This window comes from Megascapheus bottae, chromosome 13 (assembly GCF_031878675.1).
Source record: "Megascapheus bottae isolate mThoBot1 chromosome 13, mThoBot2.hap1, whole genome shotgun sequence".
Classification (NCBI taxonomy): domain Eukaryota; kingdom Metazoa; phylum Chordata; class Mammalia; order Rodentia; family Geomyidae; genus Megascapheus; species Megascapheus bottae.
In genome coordinates this window covers 51,955,861-51,975,370 of record NC_143521.1, presented here as the reverse complement: position 1 = coordinate 51,975,370, position 19,510 = coordinate 51,955,861, and the positions used below count along the sequence as shown (strand labels likewise).

Below are 19,510 nucleotides of genomic sequence, written 5' to 3'. Positions count from 1 at the left end.
AGGGTATTTTCAGGAGGGCAGAGAGACAGTAGGTATAATGAAACTCCTTTAAGTCATGAAAACAGGGTTCAAGTGGCCACCTGTTGCTGAGGACTCCTGTAGCAACAGATTCAATCCCACTGCCTCATGGCACTGCCTTGGCCTCTGGGGTGGAAGGGCTGGCTCTGCTCCAGGTTACTTCTGGGGTGATCATACTCACCCCCTGTAGTGCTTTCAGTTAAAAAAGGAAGGGAAGTGAAACATTTGTCAAGCTTAGGATCAGCCTGGCACTGGGTTATATCCAGTGCTTCCTTATGTGAGGATGACTCGGGACAAATTGCCAGGACAGAATCCAGTCTAGCTTTAGGTGTTGCATTTAGCTCCACGTCTATAGCTGTTGTGTTTTAAAAAAGCTCTCCACATCTTGTTTTTGCCCCTTCCCTATCCTATTTCAAATAAACAAATAGACATATATACAATATATCAGATAACAAGGTAAGATGAGAACTAACATAGTACATTAAGAACAACAGTCACACCTTATATGGCTCTTGTTTCTGTATCTTGGAGGGGGTTGGGGAGGGAAATGGGGACAAAAACATGAGGAGGGGTAGCAATGATTGTTAAGTAATGTACCTTCTAGGCTGGGAGTTTGGCCTAGTGGTAGAGTGCCTGCCTAGCATGCACAAAGGCCCGGGTTCGATTCCTCAATACCACATACATACAAAAAAACCCAGAGTGGTGCTGAGGCTCAAGTGGTAGAGCTCTAGCCTTGAGAAAGTCCAAGGACAGTGCTCAGGCCCTGAGCTCAAGCCCAGGACTGGCAAATAAATAAATAAATAAATAAATAAACAAACAAACAAACAAACAAAAATAAAGTTCTAATTCCTTAAAAAAAAAAAAGAAATGTACCTTCTATCTGGCAAATATAATGTAACCCTTCTATTAATTACAATAAAAAAAATAAAAAAGCTCTCCAAGGTGTGCATCTTGAATTTTACACCACTCTAGTTATTTACTACATCACTGCATATCAAAGACCTAGCAGTTGTAAATAGTAAATAAAATTAGGTACTTTATTTTGTGTGTGTGTGTGTGTGTGTGTGTGTGTGTGTGTGCGTGTGCACGTGCAATGTGTACCTTCTAGGCCGGGAATTTGGCCTAGTGGTAGAGTGCCTGCCTAGCATGCACAAAGACCTGGGTTCGATTCCTTGGTATCACATACATAGAAAAAGCCAGAAATGATGCTGTGGCTCAAGGGGTAGAGCTCTAGCCTTCAGGAAGCCCAACGACAGTGTTCAGGCCCTGAGTTCAAACCCCAGGACTGGCAAAAAAGAGGATAAAACTGAGAGCTAAATGTCTATTCATGTCAGTCAATATACAGAATCAACTGAGGGTGTTCACTAATGGATGAAAAGACAGAGAAAATATAATAGCTATATACAATGGAATATTATACAACCAGAAAAAGAATGGAATTCTATCATCTATATACCAAAGACAGGACTAGAAGACATTATGTATAAAAAAGATAAACTTCATAAAGCTAGAAAGTAGAATGCTGGTTATCACGACATGAAGAAAAGATGGTTTGGGGCTCAGGGTTGCAATTGGATAGAATGGATAACTTCTGATATATTACAGCACAGTGGGATAATTATGGTTGGCAACAATTGTCTACTTCAAAACAGCTAGTAGAAGAGATTTTGATTGTTTCAAACATAATGAAACTATTGCCAGTCCTGGGCTTGAGCTCAGGGCCTGAGTGCTGTCCTTGGACTTTCTCAAGGCTAGAGCTTTACCACTTGAGCCTCAGCACCACTTCTGGCTTTTTTCTATGTACATGGTACTGAGGAATGGAACCTGGGTCTTTGTGCTAGGCAAGCACTCTACCATTAGGCCAAACTCCCCGCCCCCATTACATATTTTCTATATGCATCAAAATATCACATGTATCCCACATATAATACAAATTCCATGTGTGAATTAAGTTTTTGTTTTTATTTTTAGAAGTAAGCATTAAAAGCTGGGTATGGTGACTCATGCCTATAATCTTAGCTACTCAGGGGGCTGAGATCTGAGAATCATGGTTCAAAGCCAGCCCAGGCACTGAAGACCACGAGACTCTTATCTCCAATTAACCACTAGAAAACTGGAAGTGGCACTGTGGCTCCAGGGATAGGGCAGTAGCCTTGAGCTGAAGAGTTCAGGGACAGTGCCCAGGCCCAGAGTTCAAGTCCCATGACTGACAGGAAAAAAAAAAAAAGAAGCAAGCATTAAGAAGAGAGAGAAAGATGGGCACAAAGTAGAATACTGAAGGCATTTTATTCACTGTTATTGGAGATTGGATGCATGGAAATATACTAGGAGATTTTAGGTAGGCTGGAAAATGTAATGTAAGATCGTATATTCAGTGTGGAAAACACTGTTTCCTAGAAAGTGAAACATAAATTTAGCATGTAAAGTAAAAATTTCATTCCTGACTATATTCCTAAGAGCACACAAAGATTTTCATCATGAATGTAATTATCTATGCTAGCCAGAAATGGAAACTCAAACATCAATCTACTGGTGAATGGGTACACAAGAGAAAAAGAAAGAGAAAGGAATAGATTAATGATATGTAGTACATTGTAGATAAGCCTAGAAGTCAGACAGAAAATATTACTACTATATGATTTTGTTTATATGAAATATCCAGAAAAAACTATTCTATAGAAAGAGAGAACAAGTTTAAGGTTATTTATTGATGAGTTGTGAACAGGGATTAACTATAAATGGGTTCAGGGATGGATTTCTTTGGAGTGTTGGAAATATTCTAAAACTGGAAAATAGCTATGGGTTGATGACTTGAAATTTATGTGAAATGTTGAGTTGTACACTTAATTAGTGTTATGTAAATTCTACCTCAATAAAGCTGAAAATTAATCAAGGAATTGTTAAACAAATCAGAACAAAATAAAGTAGTAACTAATCTTTGAAATGGAAAATAAACTTACTAAAATCCTAAAAGTTAACAGATGAAGAAAACTTGAATGGACAGATAACTAAGAGGACTGGCAAACTGGAAGATAGTACAAAAAATTCCCTAGGATGGGATGAAGATTAAAAAGAATTAATAATATTCTTAGAGATAGATGGGTAAGCTTTCTTGCTCACTTAATGACAATTCCAGAAAGCAGAATGAAAGTAATGGAATAGAGACAGTATTTCAAGAGAAAAAGTATTTGTAATTTTCCAGAATTAAAGAAAACATGCATCTTCAATAAACTAACACCAAGGAAGCTCCAGTGAGACAAAAGCAATATCACATGAAAATCAAGTAAGGAGTAGACTTATTTGTCATCAGTGGTCAAGCCCAGAAAACAATGTGGCACTATCATGAAGGTACTATGGGAAAGTACCTGCACAGTAGAATTCTGTTCCCAGATAAGGGATTATACACCCACGACAGCAAAAGGAAGACAGTTTCAAATATACAAGGTAATCCCTCCACAACCATGACCCTACAGAACGTGTCAGTGGAAAAATGAACTGTAGTCATGCTTACCCTGGAGATGATTCAATTTCTATTGCTAGTGTATTCCTTTCCAAATAAATTTCCCTATATAAAAGAACAATAGACTTTAGCCACAAGGGATATGAATTCAAAAGAAACATGCTGAATTAAGGGGAAAAAATGTGGGGGCTGGGAGTGTGGCCTAGTGTTAGAGTACTTGCCTAACATGCATAAAGACCCAGGTTCAATTCCTTAGTACCACATACATAAGAAAAGCCAGAAAGTGGTGCTGTGGCTCAAGTGGTAGAGCTCTAGCCTTAAGAAATCCCTAGGGCAGTGACCAGGTCCTGAGTTCAAGCCCCAGGACTGTCAAAAAAATGTGATAAGCAAAGAAATTGATGTCAGTAAATTTAATTTTTGAGTAAAACAGCTAGTTTGAAATTTGAAAAGTAAAAACAAAGACATGCAGCAATTAATTGGATAGGAAAGGCAAGGGCTGACAAATGGTAAAATACATAGAAAGACCCAATTAGATGAGATTAGAAAATATTACAGTTAAGTATCTTAATAATAATACAATATATTATATATTTTATTAGTATATTTTGTTATATTGTATATCTTATACTATATAGATTATAATAATATAATACTATTAAGTGGTTGAAGAGCCTGTTTATTGTTATTGTAAAGGTGATATACAGAGGGCTAGTTATACATAAGTCAGGTGATAGGGTACATTTATTTCTTTTTGAAGTGTCACCCTTTCCTTCGTTTTCTTCCTGTTCTCCCCCTCTACCTCCAATTTGTACAGTTCATTTTCCATATAGTGTCTAGTAAGGGTCACTGCTGCATTTGTTCACCTTTTTGTCCCACCATTTCTGTGCTAAGAAGAATAAAAACAAGCATAGGGCTTTCAAGCAAGTAGTGGAATAAAAATCACTTTTCTAATCCAATAAAATTGAAACAAAGAGAATGATAAGTAAAAAATATAAAATACAATGGAAAAATAATCTAAATATATTACTGATCACAATAAATGCACATGAATTAAATTTATCTATCAAAGATACAACTAAAGTTTAACTCAGAAGGACTAAGTGTGCACATATGAAAAATACATGCCAAATTATAATAAAAATATATGGAAAAAAAGAAAAATACATGCCATACAATAATAGCCGAAAGGAGCTTATCATGATCAGAAATTTCTAATTTAAGCAATTAGCATGAAAAATGGTAAAAGACAGGCAATATGTAAGAATAATTAACCATGGTTTGTGATAAGAGTAAACTTTGAGAAACACTGTCTTCTGTGTGTTGGGGATTATGTACATACTGTTGGGTCTTCGGTGCTTGACTCATAATAGGTATACCATAAATATTAATGAGTAAAATGATTACCATATTTTATTGATATGGTCTGTTAATATATGCTTGGCAGACTACAAAGGCAAGGTCTGTGTCTTGTTAAGTTTTATGTCATTAATATTCAACATAGTGTTGGCACACAGTAGGTACCCCTAAATTTAAAAACACAAGAATTATTTCCTTTGTAAAATCTGTTTCTATCCATGACAGTATTATAACCTTTGATGTTGCTCCTACAGTACTTGTAATTTGATACACTGTTTAGCAATTTATGATTATAGCAACCTCTCCAAAATATTTTAGATTCTTCTAAAACAGAGTAGATGCTTTATAGTGGAGCTAGGTGCCTTTCCAGGTACTTGAATAAATAAGCATTAAAAAAATCAACATCAGTATTTAGGTGAGGGCAGGTTAGATCCATAGTGCTTGCTGTACATGTCAAACGTCCCATTTCCCCTTTCCAGCTGTTTGGAGTCAGACTCATGAGCAAAGAAGGCAGAAGGTAGGTACTGACTGCTCAGTGCTTTATTCTTCCTGCAAAAGAGTGAGGGGTATCTGTGATTCCATGAGAAAGTGTGTGTATGAAGTGTGTGTGTATGTGTTTGTGTGTGTGTGTATGTGTGTGTATATGTGTGTATGAGTGATAGAGATGGGAGAGAGAGGGAGAGAGGAAGAGAGGGAAAAAGGGAGGGAGGGAGGGAGGGGAGTATGTTCCATCACTCCTGGATGAACTTGGACCTGACCTTTCACAGACCAGTGTGGTCTCCAGTTTGCCAGCTAAATGAAACCCCAAGCAAACAGCCCACTCCCAGCCTTGTACCATAGATAAGGAGGACTGTCGTTCCTCATGAGAGGAACCTAAGAGGAGGCTCTCCTAACAAGAAACAATGAGCCCTGGTAGGCTCTTCATACTCATCTTCACCAGGAAGCCGCATAGACTGGGAAAGTGCAAGCAAGGCCCTGGATGAGAGGGGTGGATGGGCTGGCCGACCTCCTCCAGGTTCGTCTTAAGTGTTGGATAGTGAATGCACTGCTCCCCATTTAAGCTCCTACACACGTCTGCAGCCAGTTTGGTAGTAAGTCTCTTGGGCTGCCTTCCAGGTTTACTACAGCGCCATGCAAGTAGCTGGCACTCAACAAATGACTCAAATATTTGTTGAATGAATAAATGAATCAAGTGCTTCAACAGCATTCACATGACCTCCCCAGCTGTAAAGTGCTGCGGTGAATGAAATCACAGCATTCCAGGCACGATCAGCGCTGGCAAAGGGAAGCGCGCTGGGGGGTGGGGGGCGGGAAGGGGGGGGCGCGCGGGCGCGCGCGCACACACACACACACACACACACACACACACACACACACACACACACACACAAACTTCACATTCCCCCTTTGACAAAAGCCCAGTCAACCTGCTTGGCAAGAGGGCCAGGGGAGTTTCCTTGGTTCAGGTCACCCAGATTTAAGATCGCTTGCCTTTCCATACAAACTTTGTCCCGAATGGGCCTGGCCTGGCCGGAGTCGACCTCCCCACCTTTCCTCTCACACACGGGGGGGTGAGGGGGGAGTAGTGGGCGGCCCGCAGCACCCCGCCTTACCTTGGTGAGCTGAGCGATCTTCTTGCACATTTTCACACGCATGTCGGGATCACAGTCCATTCCCCAGTCGGCGCCGCCACTGCGGGTGCAGGCTTTGGAGCTCGGGCAAGGGCCGGGCGGGTGAATCTTGCCGTGGAGAGCAGATGCCATCGCGGCCAGCCGCCAATGCTCACGCTCGTGTTCCCGGCCCACCGTGTGCACGTGCGTGCGCGCGCGGCCGTGCGTGTGGCTTTCGCGGGCGGGAGAGGTGGCACTGCAGTCCTGCCCGCCGCGCTAGCGCATGGCTCCTGTCCCCGGGAGGCGTGGGCCTCTGGAGCTCACGGCGCCACCTTCCTCCGCTCCCTGGGTCATCGGCTTCGGGCCACTGCGCCCTACGGACAGGCGCGTGCGACTCGCCACCCCGCGCCAGGCTCCGGGGCGAGCGTGGGTGGCGCTCCCAGGGGGAGGCTTGCGCGGCTGGGAGCTGCCAGCCTGGGGCTTCCGAAGGCTGGTCAGCGCGCTCCTGCTGCAGACGAGAAGGGCGCGGGGCTCCCAGTTGAATCGCAGGAAGAGGGTGGGTGGGACAGGTGCCAGGAAAGTGAGCTCCGACACCTGCGGGTCGGGCACACACAGGTGGCTGGCTGGGAAGGGCAAGTGGGGAGCGCCAGACGTCGGGGTGGGCGCACAGCGAGGGCCCGCGCCACGGCGGAGGGACGGGACGCACCTGGGACGCGTGGAGGTGCCTGCCACCTTGGATCCAGCCAATGTGGAACTGAAATCCGGGTCAGGAGCAGAATTCTGGTCAGTGGGAAAGGGAGAAAGGACCACAGAGTAAGTCCCGAGCAAGAGGGGTGGAAAGGCGGGATGGGGAGGAGCTGGATATGTAGCACGGGTTGAAGAAGTCCAAATCCACGCCTGGGCGTGGCGGGGAGCCCTGTCAAGTTTCTGGAGCCTTATCAGTTTGGGAGAAGATGGGGTTAGCTGGATAAATTTTCCCTCCGGAAAAGTGGCCAGCTCTGACCAGATTTTTCTGAAGCATGACTAACAGAGACATTATTTTGAGTTTGAACGGTAAATAGATTTTCACTTAAAAATTGCATTCTGCCAAGAGTTTTAACAATCTTCATAAAATAAGTAGGTTTCAAACGGTCTAAGAAACCACATTCAAAGTGCAGCTACCGGTATTTATTTTTATAAGTGAGAAAAGTCGATCCAGAATATCTATCTGTAGCATCATAAACAGGACAGATGCGTTAGAAACATAAATATTTCTATTTGAGAATGCTCATTGTTCCTACCACCAATCTTGGGCTGCCTTTTCAGAACAATCTTCCCTCTCCTCCCCCAGTGGCTTTAGAAAACAGAGTGCTTAACTCAGAATCACCACCAGAGATTTCTGAGCCCTCCTCTATTCCTCCTGAAGGAGAGACACTAGAAGAGCAAAGAAGGAACAGACAGAAACTGGATATTTGTCCAAAACAAGGTTAAGAAAAACAGTTGACCAGGTAATGTCTAAAAACATGACAGTAAGGTAAAAACAGATTTCATTAACAACGTATGCAGATACATAAAAAGGAGGATGGCAGGCATGAGACCCTACCTTAAAAATAACCAGAGCAAGGGCCGGGCTTTTGGTTTAGTGGTAGAGTGCTTGCCTAGTATGCACGAAGACCTGGGTTCGATTCCTCAGTACCACATAGTAAAAAGCTGGAAGTGGTGCTGAGGTTCAAGTGGTAGAGCTCTAGCCTTGAGAAAGTCCAAGGACAGTGCTCAGGCCCTGAGCTCAAGCCCAGCACTGGCAAATAAATAAATAACCAGAGCAAAAAAGGCTCAAGGCATAGCTCAAACAGTACAGAATCTACCTACCATGCACAAGGCCCTGAGTTCACATCCCAGTATTGGCTAAAACTAAAACAATTGTTTAGAATCATACTCAATTCTAGTTATTGAAATCTGTTAATCTGAAATCTGTATACTTTTTTGAAAGCGATGTGCAGAGGGTTTACTGTACCTAAGTCAGGTAATGAGTACATTTCTCATTGGGAAATGATATCCTTTCTTTTGCTAATCTGTACAAATATATATATATGTGTGTATATATATATATATATATATTTTTTTTTTTTTTTTGGCCAGTCCTGGGTGGTAGTTTTGCCACTAGGCCAAACTCCTGGCCTACATTGTATTTCAAACTTTAAAATTTGGTTCTGAAATTATGCTGTTGCTATTATTATTTTTATTATTATTATTATTATTATTATTATTATTATCAGCAGCAGTAGCAGCAGCAGTCATGGGGCTTGAACTCTGGGCCTGGGCACTGTTCCTGAGCTCTTCAGCTCAAGGCTACTGCTCTACCACTTGAGCTACAGACTTGTGGTTTCCAGGTGGTTAATTGGAGATAAGAGTCTCACAGACGTTCATGCCTGGGCTAACTTTGAACTGCAATCCTCAGATCTAAGCCTCTGGAGTAGATAGCATTACAGGCATGAGCCACCAGCACCCAGCTGCTGTAATTATTTTTACATTTAAAATTCAACTTTATTATTTTGTTCTGGTACTTGGATTTGAACTCAAGGCCTCACTGTCTCAGTTTTGTCACTTAAGGCTTGTGCTCCACTACTTGAGCTACCTCCACTTCCAGCTTTTTGCTAGTAAATGGAGATGAGTTTTACAGATTCACTGGCCTGGTGGCTCAGGCCTGTAATCATAGCTACTCAGGAGGATGAGATCTGAGGATCTCGGTTCAAAGCCAGCTTGGGCATTAAAGAACTCTTATCTCCAATTAATCTCTAGAAAATGGGAAGTAGGGCTTGTAGCTCCAGGGGTAGGGTGATAGCCTTGAGCTCAAGTGCTCAGGGACAATGCCCAGGCCCAGAGTTCAAGCCCCATGACTCATCAAAAAACAAACAAACAAACAAACAAAAACAAGAGTCTCACAGATTTATCTGCCCAGTTTGTCTTCAAACTGCAATCCTTAGATCTCAAGCTCCTTAACAGCTACATTTTCCACATACACAAACACATTGTTCAGAGTTTTCCTATAGACTACTTCTTGGGTCCCATCTACTTACATGACACAGCTGTCATCCTGAGACTTCTTCCCATTGTTTTACTTTTTTTTGAGGGGGGGGTGACAGGTCTAGGATTTCAATATTCCATTATTTTCCCACTTCTTTTCAGATCATAATTCTTCGGTGTTCTCCTAAAGGAGAGACCATGCAAGTTATAAAGATGCATACTCAGAACTCAAATTACTTCAGCCTTATATTTGACCACATTGTCTAGATGCAGAATTCTGGGTTAGAATTTCCCCTTACACATTTTTTTTTTTTGCCAGTCCTGGGCTTGAGCTCAGGGCCTGAGCACTGTCCTTGGGCTTTCTCAAGGGTAGAGCTCTACCACTTGAGTCACAGCACCGGTTTCAGCTTTTTCTATGTATGTGATCTCGAGAAATCAAACTGAGGTTTTTGTGCATGGTAGGTAAATATTCTACCACCAAGCCAAACTCTCAGCCCAACCCTTATATATTTTAAAGACTAGTTCTCACAGTTTAGTTGTTTTTGTTGTTTTGTTTTGTTTTTGCCTAGTCGCTACATTCTGGAAATAACTAGTTTTGTGTAACCTGTTTACCATACTCTTTGGAAGCAGTTAGGATTTTCTTTAGCCCTTCACTGTCATAATGATGTCCTTTGGTTGTTGTTGTTTTCCATACATGTATTTTTATTATAATTAATAGAAGGGTTACATTATATTCACCAGATAGAAGGTGCATTACTTCACACACATTGATACCCTTTCTCATATCTTAGTCCCCATTTCCCTCCTTGTTGCTGTTTTAATTCATCATGCTCGCCACTTGATGGGATCCTTTTAGGAGATGAAACCATATCACAATTTGAGGGAATAATGATAATCTCATCTCCTCCTTCATCTTCCTTCTCCGTTCTCATTTTGGAATTCTGCAATTAGATGCTACATCTCACTCTGATTTTCTTTTTTGTTCATGCCTGTCACCTTAGCCTTTCTGTTCTACTTTCTGGAATTTCTGCAAATCATTTTCTGACACATCTACTAAATATTTCATCTTTGGCTTCATTTCTCGAATAGCTCTTATCTCATGACTTTAAAAATAACAGCCTTTTCTTGTTTTTATGTTATGCATTAGTATATCCTTGAAAGTTTCTGAGAATATCATTTCTTCTTAAAAAAATATATGGTGGATTAGGTTTGCTCAGGGTCTTGGCGGCTGTTAGGTAGGCTCTCTAGCACTCTGGCCATTCCTCCAGCTCTTTTCCCTTTAGTTAATTTTCCCTTAACATCTTTACATTTTTGCCTGGGGTGTGTAGAAGGTGATCCTTCTACTTACGGTTCTTGCATAGCTGTTATTACTGGCGTGTACCACCATTCCTGGACTGTCTTTCTTCCTTCCTTCCTTCCTTCCTTCCTTCTTTCCTTCCTTCCTTCCTTCTTTCCTTCCTTCCTTCCTTCCTTTCCTTCCTTCCTTTCTTTCTTTCTTTCTCTTTCTTTCTTTCTTTCTTTCTTTCTTTCTTTCTTTCTTTCTTTCTTTCTTTCTTTCTTTCTTTTCTGTCCATTCCCTCCCTCCCTCTGTCCCTCCCTCCCTCCCTCTTCCCTCCTTCCTTCCTTCCTTCCTTCCTTCCTTCCTTCCTTCCTTCCTTCCTTCCCTCCCTTCCTTCCTCCCTCCTTCCATGATGTGAAGTCTGGTGAATTTTTTGCCCATAGTGGTACTGAACTCATCTTTCTGATCTTGGCCTCTAGAATAGCTGGTATTATAGCTGTGAGCCACGGCACCTGGTTTAATATCATAGCTCTGGGGATACATTATGCTCATCATTCATTACAGGTTTCCTTAAGTGTCTAATATTTCCTGGCTATCAGTGTACCTTCAAGTAACTAGTCATTGTGGAGGAATGAGCAAGGTGTGTACACTCTGGCTTTCACTGTTACAAGGAATCAAGCTGTTCCCTTTCAGGGTTCAGCTTTCTAGAGGGGCAAGGCAGACAGATCTTACGAGATAGAAGTTAGCAGAGACTCACAGAGTTTGCACTGGAATCCTTAATTGCCTTGTCTCCAACATAATTCACTTCTACCAGTACCACCTTCTTTCAGTCCTCTGTTCTGTTCAGTATTTCATTAGGCTGTTACCAGGCTATAAAAGCAAAAATACAGTCAAAACAATCTTCTCCTTTCCAGTTTTGCTCCTCACCTCCACCCTCCAGATCCTTGAACCGTGGGGGGTTGTGCAAGGCAGTGATGCTTGTTCCATATTTGTAGACTTTTTCTGTGATGAAGAATGGCTCCCAGAAATGTGCTGCTTATCAAGTATTTAAACAAAAGAAAGCAATGCTTATTTTTTTGTCATGATAAAAGAATATGAATAAAACATAATTAAGGAACAACCAAATCAAACTTCCTATTTACTGAGGTAATATTTTGAGTGTATTTCTGGAAATGATGCCACATGGTTATTGAAAATAAATACATGAGTCATAAAAATTCAACTTTGAGATTGTGCTATTTTATTGTTTTTATTTTTGCAACCTAATATTGAAATACATGCATCCTAAGTAGAATATTAACCTTCTAGGAAAGCTGGGTCAGAGAAGGTAACAAGGCTCTGAAACAAAGCATTCAGACCACTAGCAAAATCTATGTCACTTTCCTAGGGAAGCAGGGTCCATAATATGTAGCATTTTGTTAAGTGTCCATGGAATGCACTGGCTGGGGCCAATTATCAATGCAATCCTCCAATTAGTACAGCAATTGGTATTAATTTTCTCCAACTGATCCCTCCGTTGTATGTGCAGAGCTGTTACTCTGTTGAATCATTTTGTTCATTTAGTGTGGAGTAATAAAGCCAATCTATTTTATTGGTGGCACTGGGTTTGCACTCAGGGTTTCATATTTGCTTGGCAATGACTTTACCACTTAGGCCTCCCCCCGTCTTTTATTTTTGAATAGGATCTCACTTTTTCCCTAGGCACGGCTGGACCTCAATCCTCCTGTATATAACTCCTGCCGTATAACTGGGATTAACAAGTACGTGCTAGCAGATCCATCTTTCTATGTTGAGATGGAGCCACATAAACTTCTTGTTGTTTGGGCTGGCCTAGAATCATCATCTTCCTGATCTCTGCCTTCTGAATAGTTAGGATTATAGCATGAAATATTGACATCTGGCTTAGGATCCTTCTTGAAACAAGATGGCCGTACCTGTTGTCTCTTTTAGATCACTGCCAAATTAACCCATTGCAGAACATCAACTGATATGTCAGATTACGATGTCCAAGAGCAGTTATCATTGACAGAAAGATACAATTAGGCGTGAGTTTAGCAGTGAGCCCAAACATAGTACTCCCTCACTAAAAAGAGATACTACTGGGTCCTGTATTTAATAACTGCTGGTTCCTGTTGCAGTCTAATCAGATACAAGATACACCACCATCTTGGTTTCTGGGTACCAGAACTCAGTTCTATTCTTGCTTGGCCAACCAGGATCCCTATTCTACCTTCTAGAAGACTACTGATTACCACAGAGTGCCCTCGAATGATTCCAGGAATTTTCTTATGTGATAGATGCAACTAAATTTTCCGAATAAGTGTCCTAATTTGACTCAGTTTGGTGTTTCATGAACCAATCTTAATCTGTTGCCAACATTACTGATTCAACAATTGACTAGAAGCAACAATCTTGGTCCTGTCTTCATTGTGATGGGTGGGGGGAGAAAGAGAGGGAGAGATCTGGTACTCACTGTCCTACATCTCACTTCCAAAAGCTGGTCAGTTCTCCCAATTTCACAGGAGGTGGCAGACAGCAAGTGTCAAGTCAGTGTTGCATCCTTGTCCTGTCCCTTTTGTTAGTCAGACACTCTCAAGTGAGTCTATTAATCAACTGAAAGAACTCAGTAGACTACTACTGTATCATACCACATTGTGTTCAAAATTGTCAGAGTGCTAGATGTGATGGCTCACATTTGTAATCCCAGAGACTTGGGAGGTAAAAATGGGAGAATCACAGCCTAAGGCCAGTCTGGACAAAAACAGTTGGTGAGGCTATGTCAAAACACTGAACATAGTGATTCATGTCCATAATCCTAGGTACATGGGGGCAAAAGTAAAAGGATCATGGACTGAGTCTGGCCCAGGTCTCAGATGAACTGTGAGATGCTCACTAAAAATAAATAGGACTAGGAGCATGGCATGAGTGGTAGAAGTAAATCAGTTCAAACCCCTTTCCTACCAAAATTTTGCCAGGTCTGCCTGGTACTGAGTCTGTGTATTTCCTTGTCTTTTAGTAGATACTGCCAATAGGTCAGCATGTGTTAATTTGTTTTTATGTCATAAGGTCTAAAAGTTCCATCTACTTTCTACACTTTTCTATGTATTCTCTACTTCTAGCCTGGGTTCTGTGTGCTCCTGCCTTGTGAGATTAGCAGAGCTAACTACTAATATTAAACCACTGGCACTATTCCCTGGGTGGTCCTTTTTGAGCCTTACTTGTTGGACTGTGCCCACCACATGATAGGCTTTGTGTAGCCCAAAATGGCCTCAGACTCACAATTTTCTGTGTAGTACTCCATGTAATTTTTTATCCCCTGTGCTGGGACTGCACTAACATGAAAGCCAAAAGTAGAAAGCTATTTAATAAAATAGCACATGTAAGATAACTTATGCCTTAGCAAGAAAATATTCCAAGTGGTTAGGGACTTTATTTGCTCTTTTCTAAAATTTCAATACTGTTTTCATGATGAAAAAAGTTTTTTAGTGTGTATGAAAGGAGCTCTAGCACAAAATTGCCTTGGAGAGGACCAACTCATCTGTTCTCTGACCATGTCCCTTTCTTTAATCAGCAGATGGAATTAAAAGTTGTAATTATGGTCTTCTAGGCTCAAGATATCTGGATTCTGAACTGAGAAAACTACCTTTACATGACTTAGAAATCCTCTTTACTCCACTGGTAACTGTTTGTAGAAACAGGGGACTAATTCTTTCCTTTTTGAATTAAACTTTTTTTTTTCTTTTTGGTTGGTCATGGGACTTGAATTATGGGCCTGGCCACTGTCCCTGAGCTGTTCAGCAAAAGGCTACCACCCTACCCCTTGAGCCACAGCATCACTTCCCGGTTTTCTGGATATTGATTGGAGATAAGAATCTCACGAACTTTTTAGTACCTGGGCTGGCTTTGAACTGCGATTATTAGACAACACCAGGCTCTTATTATTATAAAGGTGGTAATACAGTCAGGTAAAGAGTACATTTCTACCTGAAGCATTTCTTTTTCCTACAGCGCTGAGGACTGAACTCAGGGCCTTACACTTGTCAGGCAAGTACTCTTTCACCAGCTAAATCCCCAACTCCCTACATTTCTTTTTGAACAGTATTTCTCCTTCCCCGCTTTCTCCCAGTAAATTCTTTTTTCTTTTTCTTTCTTTGTCGGACATGGGGCTTGAACTCTGTGCCTGGGCACTGTGCCCGAGTTCTTCAGCTCAAGGCTAGCACTCTATCACATGAACCACAGTGCCACTTCTGATTTTTTTGGTGGTTAACTGAAGATAGTCTCAAGGACTTTCATGCCTGCACTGGCTAAGATCTCAGCCTCCTGAGTAGCTAGGATTATAGGCACGAGCCTGGTGCCTGGCCTCTTTTTTTCCTGATAATGATGACTGTTTTTAATTAGAGGGCCAGATAGGGAGAATATGAAAATGGTAATGTTACCCCAAACTCACACAAAAAGCACACTTAAGGAATCAACCTGGGGTTATTAACCACAATGAGCTTAAATTTGGGTTGTCACTAAATATGCCATATTTTGTTCTTTATGTTTCTTTTCTAAAGATGCCAATATGTCTCACAGAAACAGATGTGTATCTTTCTATATGTATTCAGTACTTAGTGAATGTTGACATTGCCTTTGGTAAAGAAAATCTATTTCATATTAAGGACAAATGACCATACTCTGTTCAACATGTACAAAGCTACTGGTTTATTCAGCTGCCAAGCTGGGGAAAGACTTCCTCTCAAAATCAATAGCAAAAATATTAATGAGCAAGGCACTTTAATATGCACACAGATAAAATGGATACATAAACATCAACATACTTTACTTTTCAGGCTTCTTATGTCCTCCTCTTAGGAAAAAAGAAACACGTTCTTGTATCGTTTTTTTTCTTGTAACATTTAAAAACTCATTCACACAATATCTACATAGGACATTTCTGATATATTCACTCTGTTACATTAACAGTATAAGGTTTCAAATCAATAATTTTCACTAACATCTTTTTTATCCTATCTACAATATCCTCCTTTTTTCTTAGAACAACTAAGGCTCAGCAGAAATACTCAAAAATACTCATTATAAAAATTCTTCATTCTATTTAAATTTGCTGTACATTTACAGAATTTGTAAATCACTGCTTCAATTTTATGATTCTACCTTTCAAAAAATCATTATAAAAATATGCAAAAAGAAAACAAAGAAGAGGACATATGATTGGCTCTGGGACTTGAACTGGCCTGGGTTTTTTTTTTTCTTTTTTGATTTTTTTTTGCTCAAGGGTAGTACTCTACCACTTGAGCCACAGCTAAACTTCTGACTCATTGGGTGCTTAACTGAAGATAAGAGTCTCAAGAACTTTCCTGCCTGCGCTAGCTTCAAATCATGATCCTTAGATCTAAGCTCTAAGCAGCTAGGATTATAAGTGTGAGCCACTGGCACTCGGCTTATGATATAATTTTATTTATTTATTTTTAACTAGTTCTGGGCCTTGAACTCAGGCCTGGGTACTGTCCTTGGGACTTCTCAAGGCTAGAGCTCTATCACTTGTACCACAGCACCATTTCTGGCTTTTTTCTCTGTATGTAGTACCGAGGAATAGAACCTAGGTCTTTGTGCATGCTAGGCAAACACTCTACCAATAGGCTAAACTCCCGGCCCTTATGATATAATTTTAATAATTTCTTTTCTAATTATTTTCACATATAGATTTTTCTCTATCATAGGATACATGCTATTAAAATTAGAAGTGCACCTGGAATGTTGGTAGTGATGTGGAAAGTGCATAGACTTCTGCTCCAAGAAATGACACACAAGTAATTTAATCCTTTAGCAGCTAATTATGAAAACCTAAATTCTGTCTTCATCTTTACCATCATTTGGAATGTGCTCTATTTACCAACAAAACGTTGGATGTTATGATCCAAGAAACACATATTTCTATGTAACACGTCTCTTTAAACCTAGGGGCTTGATCTCAATGGCAAATTAGGCCAGAGCCAATCTGGTGAAGCCAATGGATCTGTAATCTATTTTTAAGTGGCAGGTTTGAAATTTCACTCCTCACAAAAAAAAGCAACCCTAAAGGGTGTCACATATAAGATATATCTATATAAAAGCTGGGAGATGAATCCATATTCCCATCATTTTCCTTTGTGCAATTATTCAATTTAGTTCAAGTACATCCCTAGAAATAAATAGGAGAAAACTGTAAATAAAATTTTATTGTGAATAACCAACTTCTAGACAATGGTTGAGTGCTACCTTTCCAAGGCTATTCTGATGTATAACAAAAGCACTGCTGACCTACTTATTTCTTCCCATTTATAATATGGTACCTACTTGAAGTAGATTCAGATAGAATATACTGGGGCAGGATAACTATAAAACATGAAGAATGTATAACTAATCTTTAAAATATAATATCTATTTAGGGTACCTATACTGGGGCTTGAACTCTGAGAGCTGTTAGTGTTTGTGCTCATAGCCAGTGCTTTATCATTTAAGCCATAGCTCTAGTCTGGCTTTTTATGTGTGGTTAACTGGAATTAAGACTCTTACAACTTCCTGCCTTGGCTAGCTTCTAACTGTAATCCTCAGATCTCAGCCTACTTAGTAGTTATAGGATTACAAGAGTGAGACCCTGGTGCTAGCAAAAAAAAATCATCTTTTTTTTGACTAATTGTTGTCATTTTATCCACAGGGTTTGTTAAACACGCTCATAATGAACATTTTCTGTAGTGGAACTACAGGACCCTTGGGTGGTTCAATACTTAGCACTTTAACTTGTCAAGGTATGGCACAGTTTTATTGAGAAAGTATGAGTTTCTCAACTACACTCCTTTCTTAATCAGACACTGGAACAAATGCTGATCTTTACAATGATGCAGTCAGGAGTTTGTTAACTGCCTTTTGGAAGTCAGTGTAAGAGTAAGTGGTGTTGATGGGCTCAGTGCGAGTTGTTTCCTTAACTGTTTTAGTTAGCCAGCCACAGCAACAACCAGAAACACAAGAATTAGGAATCTGTTTTAAGTATTCAGGAATGGGCGTAGCTCTACTCAATGTTCGACTTAACTGTTTGGTGGCAAACTGCAGTGCTCCATTTAGAGTGGCATGATCTCTAGAGAGCCGGCTGGGACTGGTAAGGGGCTTCTGAAAAGGTGGGACTCCACAGGAGGCCAGAGGGGGCCATTCAGGAATTGGCTCCAATCTGGGGACACAGTGGGAACAATGGGAGAGTCTCAGACCTATCTCTCGAAGTATATGGACTGGGTTGTTTGGATCCAACAGTTTTGCATGATATAACCAAGAATTAGGATGTAAAGGCTTCCAAGTTGTAGAGTATTTTAAAAGGCACTTAACCTGCCAGGCAAGACTCTCAAGAGGTGTTAGGTTGAACACCACAGGGTCTTCTTCTTCAGAAGAATCCCACTCTTCTCCAGAACTCTCATCTAGGTAGCTAATGTTTTCTTCTTCCTCACTTTCTGATTCAGTTAAGCGATCAGGAGAGGGAATTCTGGGACCCATTAGAATAAAACAGAGTAAAGAAATAGAAAATGGTAACAAGCAAAGCAAAACACTGGCTAATAGGAATATGAGATGATAAAATCTTTTCACCAAGTTTGTCTATTTCTCAGTCCACTGTATATACAATGTGCATCTTCCACGCCACTTGTACAGTTCTTCAAGATTATGTTCTTTATTCTTCACTTATGAAGAAGACATCTTAGTCTTCAGGACCAGTTCAGTGTGTAAGAGTAGAAGTCACTTACCAGTGGCACAGGTCAAACCTGGCTACCCAAAAGGAGGAGGATCCTCATTTAGGCAAGCTGATTCTCTTAGTGGATTCTCAGTTGGTACTGGTATTGTGAACACACGTGTGTACTCTGTGGGCAGTGATTCTGTACCTACTGGGTAGGAAAAGAAGCTCAGTAGTCACCTTGGTTGCCTGCTGGTTTCATACAGAGGGTATGACAAGATGAATTGTCAAGAACACCAGGTATGCAAGAATCTCATGTTTCTATAGGTGATGTCAATGTTCTTGGAAACCAGTGACACAGTAGCTTTAAATCTGTGAATGAGAAAACTAGAGATATGGTATTAAATAATAAAAAAGTAATTACATTGCTCATCTAACTTCAAGACTCCCAAGAAAACATAGGCTGAGCAAAAAGTCTTAAAAGATTTTCCCTCTATCATACATAGGTTTAGGACTCTAATATTCTAAGAACTCCCTCCAGAAAACTGGGAATGGTTCTTAGAAAGACTCTGTGTCTATTTTAATTCTTTGTTGGTACATAATTGAGTCAAATTCCAAGGATGTAAGTTGTCATCTGGAAGTAATGTCTGAAAAGCTGAACCCTTATGCCTCCAAACTCCAAACATAGTATTTATTATTTTTACCTGTAGATGTTTGTTGATAATGGTTTTAGGCAGCTGTCCTAAAGGAGAGCTGCTAGCTTCTGGAACTCTTGCTGGGATTTCAGAGGTGGTAATCACGAAGAAGCTGTTACAGGAAATACAAACAAAAACAAACCAACAATTAAAAAAGTGATCAGTTGTTTTTTGAGACTAAATCAACAGTTAAATAGACAATCAGCATGTATTAGGATATATTCTTGCCTTTCAAGCTGTTATGAAAGTTAAAAAATTAAAATAAGAGTGGAATTAGTATAAAAATAGACAAATCATCCCATTGAACAGAATAGAGCTCAGAAACAGAATCATATATATAACTTGGGAAAATAATGTAAGGCTGGCACATGAATCAAAGGGGAATGGATAAAT

At 40.4% G+C, this 19,510-nt stretch overlaps 2 protein-coding genes across 3 annotated transcripts in view; both read right to left on the bottom strand.

The window, feature by feature from the left end:
* Nucleotides 1–18,750, bottom strand: part of Fam184b (family with sequence similarity 184 member B) — an 84,708-nt gene extending 65,958 nt beyond the window's left edge. The window contains exons 1-4 of the mRNA XM_090343790.1: nucleotides 18,663–18,750; nucleotides 11,654–11,758; nucleotides 9,501–9,631; nucleotides 6,448–7,224 (exon numbers count right to left, since the gene is read on the bottom strand). Of these exons, the coding sequence (XP_090199916.1) occupies nucleotides 6,448–6,597 (150 nt within the window). The 5' untranslated portion in view covers nucleotides 6,598–7,224; nucleotides 9,501–9,631; nucleotides 11,654–11,758; nucleotides 18,663–18,750. The remainder of the gene's footprint in view (nucleotides 1–6,447; nucleotides 7,225–9,500; nucleotides 9,632–11,653; nucleotides 11,759–18,662) is intronic.
* Nucleotides 16,933–19,212, bottom strand: Dcaf16 (DDB1 and CUL4 associated factor 16). Of its 2 annotated transcripts, none has more exons than XM_090343789.1 (2): nucleotides 19,127–19,212; nucleotides 16,933–18,633 (listed from the first exon to the last, which is right to left on the bottom strand). In XM_090343789.1, the coding sequence occupies exon 2, from the start codon at nucleotides 18,248–18,250 to the stop codon at nucleotides 17,600–17,602; it is 651 nt and encodes a 216-aa protein (XP_090199915.1). In that variant the 5' UTR covers nucleotides 18,251–18,633; nucleotides 19,127–19,212; the 3' UTR covers nucleotides 16,933–17,599. The 2 variants fall into 2 exon arrangements, with proteins under 2 accessions (XP_090199915.1, XP_090199914.1); XM_090343788.1 differs by lacking the exon at nucleotides 19,127–19,212 and adding an exon at nucleotides 18,720–18,798.
* Nucleotides 19,213–19,510: the final 298 nt, after the last annotated feature.

What these genes read in the sequence shown, in the direction of transcription:
- Dcaf16 (XM_090343789.1), bottom strand. Translation starts at nt 18,250, where the DNA reads ATGGGTCCCAGAATTCCCTCTCCTGATCGCTTAACTGAATCAGAAAGT.